This window comes from Muntiacus reevesi, chromosome X (genome assembly GCF_963930625.1).
Source record: "Muntiacus reevesi chromosome X, mMunRee1.1, whole genome shotgun sequence".
NCBI lineage: Eukaryota > Metazoa > Chordata > Mammalia > Artiodactyla > Cervidae > Muntiacus > Muntiacus reevesi.
In genome coordinates, this window is record NC_089271.1 from 131607924 (window position 1) to 131634167 (window position 26244).

Here is a 26244-nt window from a genome sequence, read left to right on the forward strand (position 1 = left end):
TTAACTAAAACCCAAAAAATGAATTAATTTACCCCAGGATTCACAGTCAAGCAATGAACTGGGATTAAAATTCAAGTATCTGATTATCTGTTATGATTAATTAATCCAGCAAACACGTTTTAAACATCAACTCTTCTAAGTTCTGGGAGTAAAAGCAAAGTTTACTATCCAGTTGGTCAGTGATAAAGCCTGACATTTATGTCGCACCTAATGACTTATAAAGAACCTTCATGTTTATTGTAAAGTGACCAGAATAGTATTATTGTCTTTATTTTATTATTTTTCACTTAAGAAATATTTATTGATTTCATACTATGTGCTAATCATTTTGGGCTTCCCTGGTGGTGCAGACGCTGAAGAATCTGCCTGCAATGCAGGACACCGAGGTTTGATCCCTGGGTCAGGAAGAGGCCCTGGAGAAGGAAATGGCAACCCACTCCAGCATTTTTGATCCTAGACGGGCTCCTACTGTTATTAATCTTTTTTTCTTTTTAACTGGAGGATAATTGCTTTACAAGGTTGTGTTCATTTCTGCCACACAACATGAGTCAGTCATTAAGTGTGTGTGTGTGTACCCTCTCTCTTGAGCCTCCCTCCCACCCCTAGATCCTAGCCCTCTAGGGCATCACAAAGCAACAGGTTGAGCTCCATGTGTTATACACCAACTTCCCACTAGCAATCTGTTTTACATATGGTCATATATATGTTTTAATGCTACTCTCTCAATTCATCCCACCCTCTCCTTACCCCCACTGTGTCGACAAGTTCGCTCTTTACATCTGTGCCTCTAGTTATACTGATGAGGAGAGAGACTCATAGAGAAGTAGTAGGCAAAACAAAAAAGAGGTAGGAGGTAAAGCTTCTAGGCATAGATCAGTTTACCTAAATGAACCAGAGCTAGCTTGAAATTGCTTATATTTTAAAAATACAGTTCATGCTCGCTTCGGCAGCACATATACAACAATTGGAACAATACAGAGAAGATTAGCATGGCCCCTGAGCAAAGATGACACACAAATTCGTAAAGTGTTCCATATTTTTAGAATGGGTGAAAATAATAGCAAATGAAGAAACAGACAAAGGATTAATCTCAAAAATATACAAGCAATCCCTGCACCTCAATTCCAGAAAAATAAATGACCCAATCAAAAAATGGGCCAAAGATCTAAACAGACATTTCTCCAAAGAAGACATACAGATGGCTAATAAACACATGAAAAGATTCTCAACACCACTCATTATCAGAGAAATGCAAATCAAAACCACAATGAGGTACCATTACACACCAGTCAGAATGGCTGCTATCCAGAAGTCTACAAGCAATAAATGCTGGAGAGGGTGTGGAGAAAAGGGAACCCTCTTACACTGTTGCTGGGAATGCAAACTAGTACAGCCACTATGGAGAACAGTGTGGAGATTTCTTAAAAAACTGGAAATAGAACTGCCATATGACCCAGCAATACCACTCCTGGGCATACACACCAAGGAAACCAGATCTGAAAGAGACACGTGTACCCCAATGTTCATCGCAGCACTGTTTATAATAGTCAGGACAGGGAAGCAACCTAGATGCCCATCAGGAGACGAATGGATAAGGAAACTGTGGTACATATACACCATGGAATATTACTCAGCCATTAAAAAGAATTCATTTGAATCAGTTCTAATGAGATGGATGAAACTGGAACCCATTATACAGAGTGAAGTAAGCCAGAAAGATAAAGAACATGACAGCATACTAACACATATATATGGAATTTAGAAAGATGGTAATGATGGCCCTATATGCAAAACAGAAAAAGAGACACAGAAGTACAGAACAGACTTTTGAACTCTGTGGGAGAAGGTGAGGGTGGGATGTTTCGAAAGAACAGCATGTATATTATCTATGGTGAAACAGATCACCAGCCCAGGTGGGATGCATGAGACAAGTGCTCGGGCCTGGTGCACTGGGAAGACCCAGAGGGATCGGGTAGAGAGGGAGGTGGGAGGGGGGATCGGGATGGGGAATACATGTAAATCCATGGCTGATTCATGTCAATGTATGACAAAAACCACTACATATTGTAAAGTAATTAGCCTCCAACTAATAAAAATAAATGGAAAAAAAAAAAAGAAACACCTGGAAGCCTCCTCTCCTTAGCTGCTATACTGTTAACTCTATTTTTTATGGAGAGGTCTTCAAACTATGGTACCTGTGATCTGGTTACTGGAAAGGATGACGATACATGGTACCTTTCTAAAACCAGACAGTAAAAACTGTTGCAGAGATAGGGCTCCACATTCCAAAAAGGGACATCTGATCCCAGGGTAGTTATAATCCTTACAGTTCATCAACCCTTAGTTACCTTTCAAATTAAGTTAGCTGTAATAATTTCTTAAAGTAAATATATTTAAAGAAGTTAAATTTATCTGACAATGTAGGCCCTGGAATCTTACTTCACTATAATGGACATCCATCATTCCAGCATCCTCCTTCATTGCTCCTTCTTCATCTATGTTGGGAGTAATTTTCTTGAAAGCTGAACATCCATTAGGGAATAATTCTGTATAAATAAAAAGCAGTGAAGTAAATTTACTTTTTAAAAGTGTTTTGTAAATGAAAGACAGACTTACATGGATTACCTATCCTTAAAAATAAACACATACTTTTGGTAAGGAACAAAGTTCAATTTTCTGTTACAAAAAAAAACAAAAACTTTTTTTTACCAATTCTATCTATCTACCTACTATATATCCTACCAGTCTTTTCCCCAAATGATGAGCTCAAGGTACTTACAAATAAGTTTCATTGACTATCCCTCATCTGCAATGCCTAGTATAGTAAAAGTTTCCTAATATGATCTATTTATTGACTAAGCCAAAGCCTTTGACTGTGTGCATCACAATAAACTGTGGAAAATTCTGAAAGAGATGGGAATACCAGACCACCTGACCTGCCTCTAGAGAAACCTGTATGCAGGTCAGGAAGCAACAGTTAGAACCGGACATGGAACAACAGACTGATTCCAAATAGGAAAAGGAGTACGTCAAGGCTGTATATTGTCACCCTGCTTATTTAACTTATATGCAGAGTACATCATGAGAAACGCTGGGCTGGATGAAGCACAAGCTGGAAGCAAGACTGCTGGGAGAAATATCAATAACTTCAGATATGCAAATGACACTACCCTTATGGGAGAAAGTGAAGAAGAACTAAAGAGCCTCTTGAAGAAAGTGAAAGAGGAGAGTGAAAAAGTTGGCTTAGAGCTCAACATTCAGAAAACTAAGATCATGGCATCTGGTCCCATCACTTTATGGCAAATACATGGGGAAACAGTGGCTGACTTTATTTTTCTGGGCTCCAAAATCACTGCAGATGGGTGATTGCAGCCGTGAAATTAAAAGACGCTTGCTCCTTGGAAGGAAAGTTATGACCAACCTAGATAGCATATTAAAAAGCAGAGACATTACTTTGTCAACAAAGGTCCATTTAGTCAAGGCCATGCTTTTTCCAGTAGTCATGTATGGATGTGAGAGTTGGACTGTAAAGAAAGCTGAGCGCAGAATTGATGCTTTTGACCTGTGGTGTTGGAGAAGACTCTTGAGAGTCCAACTGCAAGGACTCTGCAAGGATGTCCAACCAGTCCATCCTAAAGGAGATCAGTCCTGGGTGTTCATTGGAAGGACTGATGTTGAAGCTGAAACTCCAATTCTTTGACCACCTGATGGGAAGAGCTGACTCATTTGAAAAGACCCTGATGTAGCGAAAGATTGAAGACACGAGAAGGGAACAGAGGATGAGATGGTAAGATGGCATCACTGACTCAATGGACATGAATTTGGGTAAACTCTGGGAATTGGTGATGGACAGGGAGACCTGGCGTGCTGTGGTTCATGGGGTTGTAAACAGTCATACACAACTGAGTGACTGAACTGAACTGAAATGAACTGAATATGATCTAACTTATTAACACTTTGATCCTGTGTATGTTTATCGTCTGTCACCTCAACAAAGAGGGCATGTACTTAGGTAAACATTGAATGAGCTTTTGTAATCATCTCTAGTTCCTTGTTTTACTGGAGAATTGGAAAAGAGGCCTAGGACTTGTAAAGAGAGGTAGGAAATAAAATAGATGCCAGGGAGGAGGCACCCTTAGAGAAATAGGATGGGGCACTGGAAGAACCAGAGCTTTTGGAGTTAGACAGACCCAGTTTTATCATTAACTGGGCGATTTTAGACATGTTTATCTCTCTAGGACTGTATCTGTAAAACAGATGACAATGACTTATAAGAATTCAATGAAATGTAAAGTGTTTAGAGCAGTACCTAACATATAACAAGTGTTTAATAAATTTGTTTTACCAAAGCTACCAATAAGTAAACTAGGTTTCTGAGGATAAAATTAAATAATTGCTAGCAGTTGGTATAGTAAGTGACTGCAGTTGGACTGTTGGGAGGTAAGAAGTGAGCCCAAGCTGAAAACTACTGCTGTAGGATTGTGGACCAGACTGCTACCATCAAACACGAGTCTGGGGATAGAAGCCCACATGGTTGTTCTACAGATTTTGCACTTAGAAACACATCCAGACACTCTTGCTGTGGTTGCATTTACCCCTATATAAGTGGGTTGTCACTTTAGAGGGAAATTCAGTCTTCTCATAACAGAATCTGCTAGTCAGCAGAAAATCACTGGTCGCAAAGGGGACAAACAGTTTTTGCTATCTACTGTTCTACAGTCTAATAGTGATGCTTAGAAATGATGATGTTCTCACAATTAAGTATTTGGTAAGCTTCCTGGTGTTAGAGGCTGGGGAAGGAAGAAGGAAGGTTTAAGAAAGCCAAACTTCATACTGAGATTTCTCAGCATTCTGATGGAAAAAGGGTCACGTATCATGGCTTGGTCTATGGGACACTCATTACGTATTAGTACGTTGTGAGAGCTTTTGGAAATTTAGGAGAAAACATCCCACTTGATTCATAAAGTGAAGGGTTAGTTAGGCAGTCAAGGAAGAGGACCCCAAAACTTGAGAACAGGTAAAGAATATAGTCCTTAACAAAGAAAAGAGTCAACCTCCTGAGGGTCTTAGGCAGCTACATCCATGACTGGGGGAAAAATTCTGTCTACTCTGAGGATAGTTTATTCTAAAAGATTCCCACATCCAGGGTTTCTAGAGAGGGCCGGGATTCAGGAGAGGATAAAAAGGGGCCAAAGCATCTCAGGAAAGGGTCTTTTGTTGTGTATCTCAAGTAGAGGGAGGGTAAATTATGGTTCCTCTCAGAAACAAACAGGTTAAGAGCTACTTTTGGACTCTGTGGTCTACATCATCTGGTGTAACGACTACTCTTAAGGATTTTTTTAGTTTCAGAGTCCACTCTTCTTGCTAAGTGCATTATCTTGATTCCTATGCCTAATGATGCATCTCTAATTAGAGAAGCACATATATATACACATAAACACACATATCCATATATATATATATATATATATATATATATATATATATTCTTGTTTGTTTAAGTTATCAACACCCACCAAACTATCCAATGATAATAGGACTCTTCTTTGTGGGTCTTCAAAATGCCTGGGGAAAACTTTGATTCCCTTTAGTCTTGTTTCATTGAGTCTTGTTTCAGATGAAACAAGTTACTAAATCTAGGCCAGTGTATATGTGTTTGAGGGCTCTTCTGTAGCCCTGTGTAGCTTTATATCACCTGGTCTTAAAGGGTCTGCTTTAAATCTTTCTGGTATGTGACCTGGATTCCTGATTCTGCCCTTCAGAGCTGTGGCTTCTGTTTTCCTGATGCTATCCTAGGGCAAGCAAGATGCAAACTGTCCAAGTAGACCACTACCTTGAGCACGAATGGTCCCGTGAACAAAGTGGAGCAGTCTGGAGGGTGGGAAAGCTACCCTTGCTAAAATAAGACTGCTAGTTAGAAGAGGATTAGGAGATAAGAGCCTCAAGTGGAGGGCAGAAAGGGAAAAGGCTGTAACTGGGAAGGAACTGAGGAAAGGAAAAGCTACACAGAACTGAAGCTGTCAGATCCCGGGTATAAAGACTTGGGAAAGGGACCAACATTACCCTATAAGGCATGAAAAGAACAGACTCTATGGGAAAGGAAATTCCTTTTCCTGGCGTGATGCAGGAGCTCTGCAGGCCTGAAGCTTTGCTGAAACTCGGATGCTCTGTGGTGGTGGAAGAATGCACACTTGATTCTTGTCTACCCTGGGGGCAAACAGCTGTGCACTGTCTCAGGAAGACAAGGGGAAGAGGTACATGAGTCTAGTCTCCGGAGAGTGACACCTAGAACATGTTGAGGTTTGCAGAAAAAGTAGAAGTAAGGACATTTAGATCTGTTTTTTCATTATGTATTTTTGGGAGTGGGAGTAACTAACACCTCATATCACCGCTTAGAAGTAACCTAGAAAAAGGACAGAAACTGAGATCCTTAAGATCTCTGGTACAAAGAGCAAGAGCTCTGGCTGAAAGAAGTATGAGGGTGGGGGTGAGGCAGGGAGCACTGTACCTCTCTCTCCACTTTCCCTTTCAGTTCAGGGCCTGAAGCATGACAAACAGGATCTAGAAATGGCCCCTCTCTGGTGTTCTGTGGTGACTTCAGGATGCCCGGGGACCAAGTCTTTGCTCACTCAAGAAACCACTCAATGGGACAAACTATTTTTTTTCTTAAAAACTCTAAACAGGAGAACATCTATCTCCAATGTGTCAGCTGTAGCATTTCATTCCATCTTGATGAAAAAGAAAGGTCTATGATGACTTCAAGAGAAATGGCATAGAACTTTGAGAAAACTGAAAAATTTTGGCAATTGATATGTCAGAGATTTTGTCTTAATCATAAAAGGATATTTGATAGAAAGCAAAGGGTTCTACAACTGCTATATTGTTTTTGATACATAAGTTTGTCTTAAGTATAAATGGAAAATTTTCTTTCAGTCCTGCACTCAAATGTACGTTTATTTACTCTGAATATCCAGGTCTTACCTAGGTTATGGATTTCTCAGACTGCAAGACAGCATAACAGATTAAGAGTTTAACTTGTGCTTTAACACCAGTGGTTTACCATGGCATAACTATCATACTTTAATCACAAAATTAACAAAATCAAGTGTTTCAGATCATTGGAATGAAAGAAGCTAAGGGAGGGAAACCCTAAGGATTTTACTACTGCCACAATTTCAGAATAAGATTTGCTAGTTTAAGTGAGTAGAATTTTCCAGGCTTAAAAATAGGTGGTACCTATAAATAAATATGTAAACTTCTCCTAAATTTAACATTACTTTTGTTAAAATGCAAAACATTGTTTTTTCTTACTCAGAGAAGGGTTCTTTGATTTCTACAAAGGATAAATTCTGAAACAAACCAAAAAACAACCCTTGTAGGTTTTGTGAAATAACTATTTAAATGATTGGTTAAAAGAACTGTTTCCACTTCTTGAAACATGTCACACTGTTTGCTGTTCAGGCTGGCTGCCTCAAGCTACTGCCAAAAAAATTCACAGCAAATTTATATATTTTAGTTCCTATTTTCTCCAATCCTTTAGTTATCCTTCTATAGCTTAAGAACTGATAATGGAGAGAAATAATTCCTGATTTTTGCTTAGTTTTAAGGTCTTTGTCCCTCTGAAAAAATTCTAAAGAAATACTTTAATATAGTTAACTTTAATGTGTGTAGGTTTATACTTAGTAGACATAAAATTCTTATTTCAAATTTCTACTAATTGAAAAGATGAGATAATATTAACCTGATATATCTGAAAGACACACCTAAAACCTTATTTAGTTGTGTTTAGGGTTCTCATATTTGTTAGTTTATTTCTAACTGAAGGTGTGCAATTTCAGTATTTGCTTTATGGCAATTTCACAGGCACACCAGTGATGTAGGGAAAAGAAGCCTCAAACAAGGCCTTCTTTTGATACTTAATCTTGTTCTTCACTTTAAAACCACATATGTACAAAAAAGAAAAAACTAGAGAATATCAATTTCAAACATATGATTGTTGAAAAGAAATTCAGAACCAAACAGAAGGTGGTTAATTTAATATGCAAGTAAAATGAATCATTTTAGTTATGCCATTTTGTTTGGGAAGAAAAATACCTGGTTAACTATAGAAATTCTGGAATTAAAAACTAAAACATGGTTGTGTTCTCATAGCCAAAACCAGACTGATGTGACTCCCACAAGATGGTTTTATTTTGCAGTAATATTACTCATTTGACTGCCTTCAAGGAAATACTGAGCTGGCCAAAAAGTTCTTTCAGTGTTTTCCGTCTGATGTTACAAGAAACCCAAATGAAGTTTTTGGCTAACCTAATAGGTTGGCAATTATGATCGACAGTGGGAGATTTCTTTGCAGTGCCCAATGTCAATCAATTTTTTTAAACTTTTTATTTTATACTGGAGTAGAGCCAATAACAATCCTGTGACAGTTTCAGGTGGACAGCAAAGGGCTCAGCCATAGATATATGTGTATCTATTCTCCTAACTCAACTGTTTTACTATTTAAGTAGTTGTTACAGTAGTCAACAATACTAATTTTGGAAAGAGAAGCTTTCAGGCAGATTCCTGAATTAGACTTGTTGAATCCTGAACCCTTTAAGATCATGATTCCTTTTGTGGATGCCCCCCCCGCCCCGCCAGCCCTACAACCAGCCCCAGCTCTATTGAGACATAATTGATATTGAACACTGTGTATATTTAAGGTGTATGTGTTGATTTGACACATGTATATACTGTGAAATGACTACCACATTAGAGTTCATCACCACACATAATTACCATTTTGGATAGAGTGAAAACATTTACGATCTACTTTCTTAGCAACATTCAAGTATATAACAAAATCTTCTTCACTATAATCACTACATACATTAGATATCCAGAACATATTCATCTTTAAGTGGAAATTTGTACCCTTTGACCAAAATCACCCTATTTTTGGCACCCCTCTGGCTACTTTCTACATTCTACTTTCTGTGGCTACAAGTTTGGCTTAAGATTCCACATATAAGTAAGATTGTACAGTATTTGTCTTTCTCTTTCTCAGATGTATTTCACTTAGCATGATACCCTCAAATCCATCTGTGTTGTCAAAATGGTAGGATTTCCTTCTTTCCATTAACTACATGTGCCATGTCTTCTTCATCCATTCATATGGATCCATTTCATGTTTCCATCATACTAATTAGCATCCTTTCACTTCAACAGGAATAACTTTGCTCAGCATTTCTTGGAAGACAGGTCTAGTTGTGATAGCCTCCCTTAGCTTTTGTTTTCCTGGAAAAGTACTCATCTGTCCATTTCTGAAGGACAAATTTGCTGGATGGAGTATTCTTGGTTGGCAGTTATTTTTTTCTTTCAGAACTTGAAAAATATCATTCTACCCTCTCCTAGTCTGTAAGGTTTCTGCTGATAGTATCCCATAGATCATATAGGCTTTCTTTACTCTTCATCCTTCTTCTTCTCCTCTGATTCGACAATTTCAAAGGTCTAGTATTTTAATGCAGATTATTTCTTCTACTTGATCCATTCTGTTTTTAATACCCTCTATTTCAGTTTTAACTTCATTCATTATATTCATAAGTGCCATAAAATGCTTGGTTCTTTTTATGAGACATCCAACTCTGTTTAACTCCTCATTTTGTCTGTGTATTATTTTCCTGATCTTATTGAATTTTCTGTTTTATTGCAGCTCATTGTGCTTCCTTAGAAAAGCTATTTTGAATTCTTTATTAGATAAATTGCAGATGTCCATGTCTTCCTTACTACAAGATTATTGTGATCCTTTGGGGGTGTCATATTTCCTTCATTTTTCATGTTCCTTGAAATTTTGCATTACTATCTTCACATTTTAAATGGCAGCCACCTTCAACCAATTTTACTGACTGATTTTGGGTGAGAAATACTTTCCATCTTTCCTGCTAGGGATTCTGAGACTTTCACAGACCTTCTATGGATACACCTGCTCTGCAATTCTGGCTCCCAAATATGACAGAATTCATAAGCACATATGTCTTTTCTCCATCATGTAACACACTAGGCCAGGTGTTAACAGCCTCCCATTTGATTTCCCCAGGGTGATGCTACTTGAGGTCTCTCCCTGGCCCACAAACTCAGGCTGGCTTTCTGCACATGCTCAGTATCCATCTGCCAGAGCTGGCTCTCACTGCCCTCAGCAGCAAGCACAGAGATCCAGCTACAGGATGGTGGAGAGTGTGGCTGAGGCACATGGAGCACCAGGGGTGCCTGTGGGCCAGTGGGGGATCCACAGGCTAAATATCTCTAGGGATTTGTTGGCAGCCTTTTTCATTGAGTCTATGATGTGGTTAGTAGGGTCTGTTTGCATTAATGCCCTCTAAGAATCCTATCTGCTGCTCTCTCAGCCTCTTCCTGCCTCCGTCATTCAGCTCACAACTCAGTACTCTGGATGGAGCAAGAGAGAAATGGGCCTCTTTGGGAGCATCCTGTGCTACTGGGAAACACAGTACCCCTTCATATGCTCTCACTTTTCCCTGCATTAGGAATCAAGGGTGAGAAAGTCTCTCTTGGCACTGAGCTGTGCCACCTTGTGGAAGAGGTGACATGAATACATCAAACTATTCCTCTCACCCTCTTCAATGCATTCAAACTTGTATAATTTCTGCTCCAATAGCATGCTGGAACTTCTGCACGGGACTTCTGGACTTCCCCCAAGGCTTTCTTGTCTGTGAGTGATTATCTAAAACAAGTGTCCTCCAGGAGATCCTAGACTGCAGCTGAGTGGGGCTGGAGCCAGCTCATAGGCCACTGCAAGGTCCACGGACAGGACACAGGTCTGTCTGCCCGTTACCTGATACATGGGTGGGTAACATTCCTCCCAGGTCCCTTGATATGTGGGGCTGGATCCCACAACTCTCACAAAGCACTTCATCCATGTATGGATGCCGAATTGTTCCTGAGATGGGGATATAAACAAATGACATCTTATAGGGCCATCTAGCTGATGTGTGAACTCCTTTTTTTGTCTTTTTAGCATTTTTAAAAATATATTTCTTTCTTTATTTGCCTGCACTGGGTCTTAGTTGTAGCAGGTGAGACCTTTAGTTGTGGCATGCAGGATCTGATTCCCTGACCAGGGATAGAACATAAGCCCTGCACTGGGAGTGCAGGGAAGTCCTTGCAACTGCCTTTTAATACCAAGATACTGTATACTAAAATGGCTGTAGAGATATAATTCATGGACAGTTGTTGGTAAAGTTGGGGCAGACAGGGGAAAATAAGTGATGTATGTTATCCAGAGCTTCCCATAAGCCCTGAGAAGAATTTAATCTGTGGCAGTCTTCCAGGGAGACAGTCTTGGAAAATAAACATTGAGCACCAGGGCTGGCTCTGTACTGTTTAACTTATTCTTGTACTCTTAATGAAAGCAGAAGGCAAATGAACAATCCAGTTTTCTTTTAGAACAACTTCTGTTTAACAGTGAGTGGAAAAAAAAAACAGAGAGTGAGATGAAAGGTGAGCATATTTTCAGAGCTCAATCATATGCCATTCATAGCTGCAAGCTACAAAGATAAAACTCCTTGGGCTAGCTGAAGTTCTCCCTAACTTGAAGAACAGAAATATCTTACTTTTTCGATGAAGAAACTCTGCAACCAAAGCCGCTACGTGGACATAACACATTGCTGCCTGAAAAAGGATGACAAAGAAGGAACCGTGAGATTGGGCTCCAGGGGGGTTGTGAGGGCTTTTGTTTAGAATAAAGTCATAAGTAGTCACCTCTGAAAAGTCTCCATTTTTTATATGAATCTTGGCCATGCTATCAAGCCAGGTTTTCCTGAGCTCTGGGGTACTTGCGTAGGACTTGGCTAAGCTATACTGGAGATCAATTAGCATTTCGGGGTCCTTCTCATGCTCCTTCATTTGAGCTGTGGCCATAAGAACAGTTCGGATTCTCTTGGTCAAGTCTTTGACTTCTGAGGGAAAAGCAGTTGCCTAATATCAAAACAAACAAAAAAGACATGTTTTTCAATGTTATCGGTGTGCTCTAGCCCTAAGCAGCCCATCCTGGGAATAACATAGAACTTTTACCCCTTGTCAGAAATTTTGATATTAGGTTCTTGGTTCTTGGCATGTGGCCATGCCTAAAGAGTTTTAAATTAATTCTTTAAACAATATTCTACTATCTCAGGCTTCAAAAGCACTGAGTTTGATGGCAGTATATTCTTAACACATAGAAGCACAGACTCTGGAGCCAGACTACCTGGTTTCAGACCCCACCTCCTCTGCTGTCAATTCAACGGCAATAAAGGTAATCCATATTCACCTTTACTGTGTAATTTTAGTTAATGGTAACTAAAAACTGATATCTTACTATGTACCAAGCAGTGGCCTGGGCACTTTACATGTTTTCAACTTTATAACAACATTGTGAATTAAGACTATTATAATTCATTTTACCAATGGGAAAGCCAAGATACACAGCAGTTAAGTAGTTTGGCCAAAGTCGTGAAGTTGTTAGGTGGTAAAGACAGGACTGACATCCAGGCAGTTGGGCTACAGAGCTCATGACCTTAGTCATTCTTCCATCGACCCACTACCATATGCATTAACCTGAAAACCAATTTCCAATTATGGAAATAAGAGTTTATGAATCACAGAACACTATGAAGAGCTTAAATACATCATTACTTTCTATTAAAGGGTTGCCTTAGTCTTCAAAAATAGGAAGTTAAGAGTTTCCTATTCACCCCACTGGAGTAATCACAACTATATGTAGGGTTCTGAGAAGAGGAGTAGGGACAGGTACAGGCCTTAGGGAGCTTTTCAATGTGAGTATCACCAAAGGTAGAGAAAATGATTTTCAAAAGAGTCTTCTTTAAAGATGACTTTTAAAAATTATTATTGATGTGTGTGTGTGTGTGTATATATGTATATATAAAGTCTCTTCATATACATTAATAGAAATTTCATTTACTGGGAGAAATCTATACCTTTGTTGTAAGAGTTTATTGGTAATGATTGCCCTACCAGCATAAAGCTGTCATTTCACAAATCAGTCATGAAAACGATTTCCTATCAAGCAGGACTAAAACAGACCCCATTTACTTCGAAAATGTTGGCAGTCTAACTTTTATATAACATGGATTTAAGGATGGTAAAAAATGGAAAATACTCTTAGGATATGAGTAAAAGATGCTAAAGGATATAAGCTATTTCTGTGCTCATGGGATTAGTTGGAGCATATACTGATTTCATAAGGAACCAGTAAAACTGCCTGAAAAGTTCTACTTTCCCAGCCTGAGAATGGCTGGCACTATTCAGTGTTTTTTGTTTTTTCAGTCTAAGCAACATTCCTATGGGAATATGTTTTGGTACAAAGATTCAACATGTCCCAAACATCAAGTATGCTACGACTGCAAACTTTTTTTCCAGATTTTACACAAATTGTCAAATTATGCTGGAAGATGACCTTTCCCAAGAATGGGGATGATTCCTCTGGGAGGAAACATTCTCTATTAGCAAAGGAGTCTTCTTCCCTTCTACATGTACATCACTGAAGAACAGAAACTACTCTCCATGCAACAAAACAACAAATAAACTTTTACAACGTTTTAGATTTGAAGTATATAGGTAGGTCTGAGGAGTGGTGGTCAGGGCTGTGGGTTTGACCTCAGCCAACAGTTACCTAAGAACAATAGCCTTGGACATGGGTTTGCCAATGAGTATCTCTGGCAAGCCCCAGTTAACAGATGATTCTTTCAACTTGGAATATCATGTAGTAATGAATCCCTTCTGTGCCATTTCTCATCTGCTGACAAAGGATCCAGCAGCTATTAGCAACTCTAGAAAGCGATGATTTGTGAAATTTCCAACAATGTTTAATTAACCAATCTTACAAATGGTAACAACAGTTGAGAAAAAACCCATATCTTTGCTGAGTAAGTTTAAAACTCAACCCCAGAAAAAATTCAAATCCTATCATAATTAAGTATACACAGTATAGTCATTCATCCACCCATTCAACTAATACTAAATATTTACTGTGTACCTGGCAGTGTTCTAGGTGCTAGAAGTACAGGGATGTACTAGACAAAGCCTTGACTCGTGAAGCTCACAGTCTATACACTTGATACTATATAAAAGTTGTGAACCCAGTGCAGAGTTTACCTTGAGAAGTGAAACTCCCCTGACAGTGAACATGGTTCTAATTTTTCACTTAAAGTGAGAACATACCTTCATAGGTCTGTCACTGTTTGCAAAGTTATTGATAATGAATAAAGACTCCTGAAATCTCGATCCTCCACTTAGTGCTACATCTGCTATCAGCTGGCTTACAGCAATTATTATCTGTGGAAAGAAGAAAACACCATCTTTCAAATGTCTTTTGAACACATGCTGCTTGTTTTCATCAATGTACAAACCCATAGGCACTCATACGAAATGCATCTTTTAAAGATATTAGAGTGCCAACAAAATCTATTTTCTTCTTACATGAGGGGTTTAAATTCTTCTATTGAAACAGCAATGGTAGGGGCTTCCCTGGGGGCTCAGTGGTAAAGAATCTGCCTGCCAATGCTGGAGACATGGGTTCGATTTCTGGTTTGGGAAGATCCCACATGACACAGAGCACTGCGCCACAACTGGTGCATCTGCACTCTAGAGCCTGTGAACTGTAACTACTGAGCCCACATGCCATGGCCACCGAAGCCTGCGTGTCCTAGAGCCCATGCTCTGCAACACGAGAAGCCACTTCAATGAGAAGGTGGAACACAGCAATGAAGAGCAGCCCTTACTCATTGCAAATAGAGAAAAGGCTACACAGCAATGAAGAATCCAGCACAGGTAAAAATAAACAAAAAAAATTTTAAGCTAAAGACAAAATCATATCATAAAAAAAATATCAACTTCAGTAAAGCTGCAAGATACAAACAAAATTAATACAGAGAAATCCCTTGCATTCCTATACACTAACAATGAAAAATCAGAGAGAAATTAAGGAACAACTCCTTCACTACTTCAACAACAAGAATAAAAACCTAGAAATAAACCTACCTAAAGAGACAAAAGACTCAAATGCAGAAAACTATAAGACACTGATGAAAGAAATCAAACACAACACAAATAGATGGAGAGATACACCATGTTCGTGGATTGGAAAAATCAATATTGTGAAAATGACCATACCCATACAACCAAAGCAATCTACAGATTCAATGCAATCCCTATCAAATTACCAATGGCATTTTTCGCAGAACTAGAACAAAAAATTTTACAATATGTATAGAAACACAAAAGACCCCAAATAACCAAAGCAATCTTGAGAAAGAAAAATGGAGCTAGGAGAATCAACCTTGCTGACATCAGACTATACTACAAAGCTACAGTAATCAAGACACTATGGTATTGTCACAAAACCAGAATTATAGATCAATGGAGGTTCCTAGTTTCAAATTTAATTGCGATTTCTCTTGGTTTGATGTGAAAAATCTTCCAAACTCATAGCATAGCTAGACCTGAAACCGTTTTCATAATTAATGAACTGATACAATGGTAGATACAGGTATCTACCTTCAATATGCTTGCTAGTTAGTAGTTTTGGCAAAGTTGGGAATAAATGACATTTCTTTGATGGTTTCTTATTTCTTTTCACTAGTCTATCTCAGTGTGCTAGACTTCCAACTCCAGTGCCTCAGCTCTCTTCTTTTGTTTCTGACTAGGGCCTATCTAAATAGTTTAGACAGCAGTACATGTTATAGCCTATATATTACATAATGATTAATGGTAAAATGCCATGTAATGGTGCTCTTAGGCCTCACTGATGGCTCAGCAGTAAAGAATCTGCCTGCAGTGCAGGAGATGCAGGACATGTGGGTTTGATCCCAGGGTCGGGAAGATACCCTGGAAGAAGGCATGGCAACCCACTCCAGTATTTTTGGCTGGAGAATTCCATTAAGAGAGGAGCCTGGTGATCTACAGTTCACAGGGTCGCAAAGAGTCAGACACGACTGAAGCAACTGAGCATGCATGCATGGTGCTTTTAAATCTCTCAGGCTCCTTTTAATGAATGCTTATATGATTCAGGCTAAGGTGTTAGTGGCTAAAAGCTTTACCCCTTGTCCTGAGAAGCAAGATACTGTAGGAGTTGGGTGCAGGCTCTTGAGTCCAACTGACCTAGATTCAAACTTTATCAATTACGCACTAAATGGCATTGAGAAAGTGAATTAACTCCCCTGTGCCTCACTTTCCTTAAAGGCAATATAGGGATAATAACAATACCTACATTATAGAGCTGTTATGAGGATTTAAAAGATCATAATCATAATATTACAACTTAATCAGTTTATTTAGCACTTAGAACCAGAATCTGCAATTTATTAATTCATTTCTATTTGAATATAGGACTTGAGACAAATTGATGTTTTAACACAGAAGAATGGACCCTAACAGGGAAATTCAAAAACATCAGCACACTAATTGCAGAAATGCTTTGGAGGAAGGTGGTATTCAAGTGACATCTCTATGAAAGCAAATATTAGACACCCTAACATATAATGCTAGACCAAGTATCCAAAAATAACTAGATACAACATTTTACAGAAAGCACATACTTCTATCAGAGTTTTATATCTCTGATGACGTTTCTAAAAAGCTACTTATGGCCATTTCCTTATTTATAACCCAGTCTCCAACAAACAATGGCAATGAGACAGACCATGGCACTAAAGACAGAAATATGACCAAGCATTTCCCATATTACAAAGAGGGCAACTGAGCCAAGAACTCCCAACTGTATTTCAGTTCACACCTGTTTCATCACATAAGCAAAAAATTATGGAGATGTTGAATAACAACTGCCACATACTAAGTGTCTATTATGAGCTAGGCATACACACACTTTATTTTTAACCTTCATTATAAACCCCACAAGCTTAAACATACTTGGCCTCATTTTACAGATGAGGCAAATAGTTAAGACGAACTGAGTAACTTCCCTAGAGTCACATATTAAGTAAGTAGCTAAGCTATCATTTAAGTCCAGGTAGGTATGTTTCCAGAGAAGGCAGTGGCACCCCACTCCAGTCCTCTTGCCTGGAAAATCCCATGGATGGAGGAGCCTGGTAGGCTGCAGTCCATGGGGTCGCTAAGAGTCGGACATGACTGAGCGACTTCCCTTTCACTTCACTTTAGTGCATTGGAGAAGAAAATGGGAACCCACTCCAGTGTTCTTGCCTGGAGAATCCCAGGGACAGAGGAGCCTGGTGGGCTTCTGTCTATGGAGTCACACAGAGTTGAACACGACTGAAGCAACTTAGCAGCAGCACCATCAGGTATGTTTCCAAAGTCCATGTTTTCCATTAAACTTTGAGACTTCACTCACTTTTTAACTAACTGCACATGCTGGAGCATGACAAAACACAAGTACTTCGTTTGTTACTTAATCATCTCTTTAATACTCACCATAACCATATAAGGTACGTATGGATATTTACCAGTGTTTTACTTATGAAGCATCTGAGGTACTGAGAGACTAAAGAAGTCCTTGCTAAGGTCACAAAGTATGTGATATTCATGGAATCTGAAATCTATGCTCTTAATATCTCTGTTCTCAAGCAGTGTTGTCCAGTAGAAACAGGATATGAGTCATATGTGTAATATTAAATTGTCTAGCAGCCACATTAAAAAGTAAAAAGACACAAGTGAATTTTGATTTATATTACTTAAACCAATATATCCAAAATATCATTTTGACATATAGTCAATATAAAACAACTGAAATATTTTACTTCTTTGTACTTAGTCTTCAAAAGTCAATTTGTCCTGAATTGAGATTAGCCACATTTCAAGTGCTAGATGACCACCTGTGGCTAATAGCTTTGTATTAGACTGGGGAGCTCTAAATCTTAATGTAGAGAGGCTAAAGATTGAACAGAAGAAAGAGAAGCTTCGATTTTCACTGACCTGCAGATGTGTCCTTAAAAAGGTTTTCCTTTTGGTGTACTCAAAGTTGTTTCTCATCAGAAGATACAAAAGTGCAGAGGCTTCATTCCTGGTTGAGCTAATCTTTGACGTGCAGCACTTTAAAACCTCATAGCAAAATGCAGCACACATGTTTACCCTTCCTTTGAAAAAGGCCGAGGGAAACTAAATAATAGGAAAAACATAAATAAGTATCTGAAAAATCATAAAACAGAAATCAATCAACTATCAAGTGCCTACAGTATTCTCCCTAAAACTAAGCTGGGTGCTTTGAGGATACATGATCAACATAAGATTAGGGCACCACTCTGGAGACCCCAAGCTAGATAAAAACATAAAGACCAGCATGTATTCATGAATGACTGAAATGATGACTCATTTCATGATTACGGTCTCAATTTGGGCCATAAAAATGGGAAGGCCAATCTGCATTACTTACTCTTTTGCTTTATATTTAAACAGCTCCTTATATTATAAACTTCCAAATGCTGGGAAAATTATATCAAGAATCTATTCAGTAAATAAAGTTGATCTTTTAACAAAATGGAGTATAGATGAAGTGTAAACACATAAACATGTGCATCCTCTACTCATAAAGTGTTGAATAAAATATAGTTTGGCATAGAAAAAGTACAAAAGTGACTATCTAATCCTCAAAACAGGCAAGTGACTGCTACTTTTGGAAAGTATTCAGTCTGCTTTGTAGAAAATGAGCTATACATAGAACATAGGCTTATTGCAAACTTCCATGCTCACATGTCTAGGCAAGTGAGTAGTAAGCTGCTCCAGGGTACACAATGGATTTTTTCAGGGAGAGTGAAGCTAGATTCTTTCAAAATCATTCTCAGGAATCTTGGATTAAAACACATATTATAGGAATCAATGTAAGGCTAGGGCCTTATTTCAAAATTATTTCTCAGAAATATTGAATTTAAGCCTATATTATAGGAATCTATCTTCTTTTTATCACCTTAACACTAAGTACAATGCTTCTTACTGTTAATGCTTCTTCATTTATTAATGAACATTTAATAAATATTTTCTAGCTGGCATTGAAAAAATCTCATCAATGGTTTCACCAGATTAAATGAATCTTGTTGGGCAAGATACACCTGTATGAAAATACAGGAAAGGAAGCACAGTGGTAGAGTAATCTGCTATAGAAGTCTTCTATCTATCACTTCTCTTGAGTGGGCAATGACCAAAATATTCAATGACCTTATAATTGCCAATTCCAATGGACTTCCTTTCCATCTTATCTTATTAGACCACTCTGTATTGCATAATATTGATACTCTCTACTTTGGCTTCTTTCTTGCCTTTCTTGCTATTTCTGTGACTGCTCCCTTTCATCTCCTCCATAGACTCCTCTTCCAACCCCTTCTATGTTGCTTTTCTCCAATATACTGCTCTTAACTTTTTGTTGTTGTTCTTGCTCTTCCTGTACAGACTCTCCAGGGAAACTTAAACCACTCCCATGGCTTCAACTGCCACGGGTATGCTGATGACCTCGCTAATTCACTCCGTTCCAGCTAAACTGACCTTTCAGTTCCAAGAATTTCAAGCTCTATCCTTTTCCCTAGAGTGTTTTTCCTTGAGCTTTTCAAATGGCTGGCCCCTTTTCATGTTTCAGGTCTCATTTTAGAAGTGACAAACCCAGATTCCAACTATATGACATTCTGGAAAAGGCAAGACTGGGGAGACAGTAAAAAGACTGTTGATTACCAGGGGGTGGTGGGGAGGGGAGTGGTGAATTGATGGAGATTTTTAGGGCAGTTAAAATACTTTGTTTGATACTAAGATGGGTACATGCCATTTGTCCAAACCTATGGGATATGCACCAAGAATGAAACTTAATGTACACTGTGCACCTTGTTGTTTAGTTGCTAAGTCGTGTCTGACTCTTTTTGCAATCACATGGGCTTTAGCCTGCCAGGCTCCCTTGTCCATGGGATTTCCCAGGCAAGAATACTGGAATAGGTAGCCATTTCCTTCTCCAGGGGATCTTCTAAGCCCAGGGATCGAACCTGCATCTCCTGCATTGGCAGGTGAGTTCTTTTTACCACTGAGCCACCAGGGAAGCCCACGTGCAAGATTATGTGTCAATGTAAGTTCATCAGTTGTAATGAATGCAGCACTCTGGTGGCAGATGTTGATAATAGGGGAGATTGCATGTATCTATGTGGAGGTGGGGATATATAGGAAATTTCTGTATTTCCCATTGGATTTTTCTGTGAATTTAAAACTGGTTTCAAAACATAAAGTCTTAATTTAAAAAGTTAAAATATAAAAATAAGTGACAAACCCATCAAAAGTAACCCCCACAAAGCATTATCCTCTATTTCACCACCTTGGTTCCTTCCAAGAACTTGTTTCAATTACTATTTTACTTACTTATTTATTTTCTCTCTCCCTTCCACCCACTGAAAGCTTCATGAGAGCAGAGATTATGCTTCTGCACTATATTCAAAGAGATTTTCCCATACCTGCAACAATTTTCTTAATACAAATCTAATTATGTTGCTTTCCTGCTCCCTGACACCTAAAAGATGAAACCTAACTCATGAAAATCTAACTCATGAAAAACATGAGGACACAACCATCTGGTCCCCATTGACCTCTTCAGTCTCATCTCAATTGCTGAGTCCAAACTAAATCCTAACTTGAGTACTGCAGAAAAATGTTGCTCAATTAGTGTTTCCTGTCCTTCCATTTACCCTCAGTTCTCTGTAGGCTTCCTTTATCCTAATGGTGTTTGTAGATGTGCATCAATGTGTGCTTTCCTCTACTGGACAATAAGTCTTCACACTGTATCCTTGACACAAAGTCTGACACCAATAATTAATTACCCATCCAGTCACTGTTCATTAAATGAATTATTTCTGAATCTCTTTCCCTTAGTTTCTTGTCATATGCTTCCACTGAACTCAGTTTTTCATTTATTTCTTTATTCACAAAATTGCATTAAAGAGTGGCAATTTAAAAATAAACCTTCAAAATCATCTACTTTTCTATCAATTTGGGACAGTAAGTTGCTATACAAATAATGACAAAAAAAAGTTGCTCAGCTAGCCTATTCCACAAATAAGTTAACTGAATTTGTCTTGTTGGAGTTATATATACCAGGGTGGAGGCCTAGACTATGCCTTTCCATAATTTTAACTCCATCTAGGTTTCTGATACTTAACAGACCAGAAATCAATTTTTGCTGAGTCATATTTGTTCCTAAAAACCTAGTCTGAAGTTTTAATTTACATGACATAAATGGCCTGAAAATCTGGAGCTCACAGATACAATTAGCACTGAAAGGAAGGATTCATTCATCTGAACATGTATTAAGTGCCTACCACTTGCAAGATATCACACAAGGCCTTGGGGTTTTGTAACTTGTTTCTGCTTTCAAAGTGATTTTACATGAGCTCACTCAGTTTATATATCTTCATCATGATAATAGTTTAAAAAGAAACCAAAGAGAAGAAATATTGGCAGTTGATAACTTTACCATGACACTCCTCAAAGGAACCTACTGAAAAAAAAAAAGGGAATAACAAGATGAAATTAAAAGCACGTGGTGATTTTAGGGAATTCATGGTCAGGCCCTCTTTCTGTATTTTGCTGTTCTGTATTAATGTTATGAAGGCAGGATTTAATGCCTTCATTATCTGAGATTTGGAGATTCTGTTCCCCTGATCTTTCTTACCAAGAAGCAAGGCTACTCGCAGCCACAAAGATTTGTTCCTTACCTTACTAATGAACGCTCGCAGTGAGGCAAAGACATGTTTCAGCGACACTTCAGACTGCCCATTTTTAAGAAAAGCAAGATGAATATCAAATACTTTTTTCATTAATGGGTTGTGGCCATCATTATTTAAAAGTTGACTCTAGAAAACATAAAAAAGCTTTTTTTTACAAATAGTTTATGCTGCTCCCCCTAAAATGAGAGAACAGGCTTTACCAATACCTGTTCATCAAACCACTGCTTGAAAAATAACAATAAGAAGCTTAACATTAATCTAAAAACATTTCTGCCATCTTTCAATTTGGAAATCTCAAAATACTATAAAAACTAAATCCATACTTAATAGCTTACTTTTAAATAGATGAAAAAAAATATTTTTCCAGTATACCACAGCAAATAGAGCTATTATGGGAACTGTATTTTCTACTAACCTAATCAAATTGCTTCTTAATTAAGAAATCAGTAAATTAAAAACGGATACATGATAACTAGCCTTTGTATTTCTCTGATGGAAATAAAGTAATGTAAGAATTAAGGAAAACACCAATTCTATTTTAAAATTCTTTATCCAATTCATTTTTAAATGTATGTTTAGTGTATATCTAGCCACTGGTGACAGTTAAACCCTCTATAAGGAGAGATAATAACAGGTATCACAATTGAAAGACTACACAGACTGTTTAAAGGTCCCTTAGATACTGATCAGGAATAGGCTGCAGAATCTCTTTATGAAGTATTAAATTTGTTCTGACTAATGTGCAACTCAAATTCATTTTTTATTGTGCCAGTAAATAAGACATTTGATTTGTTAACGCGCCTGTCTAGCAAAATTTGCGCTCTTATTCCTTCCTTCAAATTCAGATATTTCTTAATTTATTTAACATACGTATCTTGGTAGATGACAGGCACTATCTTAAGTGCTTTAGAAATATTAACTCACTTTTTTATTTTGAGACTGGAGGTGGAAAGGGGGACTGCATATGGGCACCAAGGATCTTTTTGAGATAATGGGAATGACTGGATTGTAATGACTGCACAGCTCTGTAAACTTACTAGAGATATAAAAGACACTAGAAATTGTGGACAGTATCTATTGGTTTGTGACACTTTCTGTTTAAAAAAGAATGCATTGATGTCTTCAGCCCTGCTCTCCTATCCCTTAAATTAGCAGGTTACAACTTGGCCATAAGCAACAACAAAAAACCAAAACCATATGCATATTTGTAACAGATTTAATGGTAACACTGATACCCAGAATCCCAGAGTGGTGCTCCATCTTTCTGGTTCCTCCCTTAGTCTACTAAAAGCATAGGGTAGTGGTTAGAAGCAAGGACTCTTGTGATAACTGCCCAAGATTAAAACCCTGACCTGCTACTGACTAGCTATGTGACATTAAGTTCCCTGTGAGCTTCACTTTTCTCACTTTAAAATGGGAAAAATAATAATATCTACATAACAAAGCTAGTGTAAGGATTAAAGGTGAGTTAATATTTGTCCTTTTAAGTTGATTGAGGTTTAATTTACATGCAACAAAATTTACCTATTTTAAATTTATGATTCAATTATTTTTAATAAATTTACAGAGTTGTGCAGTCATTGCAATCCATTCATTCCCATCATCTCAAAAAGATCCTTGGTGCCCACCTGCAGTCCTCTTTTCTACCTCCAGTCCCACAATAAAAAAGTGAGTTAATATTTCTAAAGCACTTAGGACAGTGTCTGTCATCTAACAGAGATGTCAACTAACAAGAGATGTATGTTACATAAATAAGAAATGTCTGACTAGGAGGAAGAAATAACAATGCAAACCTTGAGACCAAATGTCTTATTTACTGGCATAATAAAAAATGAATTTGGGTTGAATTTTAATCAGAACAAACTCAATACTTCATACAGAAATTCTGCAGTCTATTTCTCTTTACTATCTAATTCAGTTTTCCCTTATAAGACTCTTTGAGAAGCACAGGCCTGGTTTCCATAGTAAATCTGGAGGCCTGAAGCAATTAACTGAATTACTTTAAGAAGGGGAAAGAAAAGAAAAAAAATCTGTGTAACTCAGATGAAGAGCCAGCAAGAGTTTTCACTTTTGACTTCTCCCACTACTGTTACCTCACATTATGGTTATATGGGCTCCCCTGGTAGCTAAGCTGGTAAAGAATCCGCCTGCAATGCGGGAAACCTGGGTTCAGTCTCTCAGTTGGGAAGATCCCCTGGAAGAGGAATGGCAACCCACTCCAGTTTTCTTGCCTGGAGAATCCCAGGGACAGAGGAGCCTAGCAGGTTACAGTCCATGGGGTCGCAGAGTCAGAAACAACTGAGCGACTAAGCAAAGCACATAGATATATAGTGTTTATTCAAAGCTCTCTACCATCCATTATCTCATTTTACACCTTCAACAACCCTGCAAGATAACTGCTTTCAATTTGTTCTTTTTATATTTTTTAATTCTAGCAATGATGATTTGTAGTGAGAGGCAAGCATCTGAGTAAAACCAATAAACCCCTGACAAGGGATGCCAGCCAGCCAGCCAGTCTGCCTGGACATCATCTGGCTTGACAAGACACCTCATCTCAACAGGTACTTGGACCGGCTGATTCAATCATAATTTAGGCTAAAACTAACTGGATATTTTCATAAAAGTATGAAAAAGCCTGTTTTTAACCACAAAAATAACAGAGAAGGAAAATAAAGAACAAATTATTAATAGTCCAACTCTCATTTTAAGGATGAGTCTCAGTTATTTCTTGAGGTCACATTAGATCTGCCACCCAAGTTTTCTGACTGCTCACTGGGAACTTTTATACTGTACTAAGCTTCATCTGCCTAGTTAATTTTTGCATATTTTCTTTGCAGTGATACCAACTGAATCTTAACTTTTCATTTTTACCTTGAAACACTGAGTGAAAAATGATATGGTATCTAGCACTGTTAGGGAAACTTCAGTAGCAGTATTTCCTTCAAGAAGGGCCTGGTGGAAAATGTCTGCTTCAGTTGTTGAAGAACCTAAAATTTTTAAAAAAAGGAAATCAAAACTGTATGACACAAGGATTCACATAACAGTTTTGAATGATTTTCTTTCCCAAAGACTCAGAGAGAGAGAGACAAGCAAAAAGACACCAAGCTCTCAATACCTGCAGACTTAATGAGTTTCGCTGTATTTACTCCTTAATAAAATACGATCTGGGTTAATCAATTCTGCTATTTTTTTTTTACTTCAGCTCTGTATCAACAGCTCTGCAACAAATAAATAGGTGCCAACTTCTTTGTAGACAAGATGTGAGTGATGAACTAGGTATGTCACTAAGAAATAACATGGGAGGTATTTTAGACTGTGCTGCTAATTATATGTGCAAAAATGAGAAACTCATAGAAATGCAGCTATGTTATGTACAGTGGTTCCCTATGGCCTGATGTTTTCAATAATGCCAGTGGTATGAGACTTGTTTCTAAATCAGAAGGAAAACAAAGCATTTGGGTCAACTGAAAGACATAGGTTCTTTACATTGTTACAAGTGACAAAGAACAAAGCTGAAGGTTGTACCACTTGCATTTTTTTTTGAAAGATATTGAGTCTAGTAGCTCAGCATCCATCTGATCAAGACATTTGTGTTTATTATTAGTCCTTATGGCAAAGTCAGTTCTGCTGACTTCCTCTTAAGCAACCTCTAAAGGACTGTATGGAAATGAACGTTTTCTCACTCTTTGACTTTTTATTAAGATTTGCTTTTTAGAGGATAGCTTTCATTTATATAACCCTCTAGCTTCCTCCTTGTCCTATTGAACTTGTCAATATTTCAACCTGTGTGAAATACATCTTAGTCAAAATAATATTTACAGTGCTCTGATCTCTACAGACAGCTCAGCATGGGTGATCCCTTAAAAACCACTGAATGAAAAATAGTCACTCTATAAACAAATATATATACTATTATATTCAAATGCCATTATTTGCATTAAAGTATGGATAAAAGATATTGAATGTAAAATAAGAATAATAATTCAATGAGAAAATTAATTTCCTTCATATTAAACTAAGAACTCACTATTAACTAAAATTGCTAAAAACAATCCATGCATATTTGATATTACATTCATATATGATGAAATGATTGTACAGAAACAGAGATGTGAAATGATCTCCAGCTGTATGATGATTTAGGTTAAATAGTATTAACATCTGTTTCAAACGGGTACCCTACCCACATTATGCACTTACTGTGATTAAGTGTAAATGAACTTTCCAGGCTACTAAGATGCTGAAGTCGAGCCTGCATTATTCCTGATCTGTTTCGAAGAGCTGGCATGGTTTGTGATTTTCGGTCTACTCCAAAGTGTTTCGACAGCCAGGCATCATGCACCCTAAAATAAATGTTAAAGTTAGGAAATGGATTACTCTAATACTGTATCTCAATGTTACATTTTTTTAAACTAATAAATGACTAGGTTTCCACATAAACACTGTGCTATGCTCAATATTCTACCAATTATTATTTGGCTTAAATGAGACATCACTGGGTATTGTGATGCTTACTGTATACTTAAAATACCTTATA

At 37.8% G+C, this 26244-nt stretch overlaps 1 protein-coding gene and 1 non-coding gene across 4 annotated transcripts in view; one reads left to right on the forward strand and one right to left on the reverse strand.

Annotated features, from left to right (window-relative positions):
* DOCK11 (dedicator of cytokinesis 11) overlaps positions 1-26244 on the reverse strand; it is a 203717-nt gene that overhangs the window by 25114 nt on the left and 152359 nt on the right. For all 3 annotated transcript variants that reach the window (XM_065915011.1, XM_065915009.1, XM_065915012.1), the window contains 8 exons: positions 25908-26050; positions 24579-24694; positions 21696-21833; positions 17935-18117; positions 14209-14322; positions 11752-11967; positions 11604-11661; positions 2440-2546 (listed from right to left, as the gene is read on the reverse strand). In XM_065915011.1, coding sequence (XP_065771083.1) covers positions 2440-2546; positions 11604-11661; positions 11752-11967; positions 14209-14322; positions 17935-18117; positions 21696-21833; positions 24579-24694; positions 25908-26050 — 1075 coding nt within the window. The remainder of the gene's footprint in view (positions 1-2439; positions 2547-11603; positions 11662-11751; positions 11968-14208; positions 14323-17934; positions 18118-21695; positions 21834-24578; positions 24695-25907; positions 26051-26244) is intronic.
* LOC136154878 (U6 spliceosomal RNA) lies at positions 935-1041 on the forward strand. Its single transcript, XR_010660584.1, has one exon. It is a non-coding gene; the product is annotated as a U6 spliceosomal RNA (small nuclear RNA).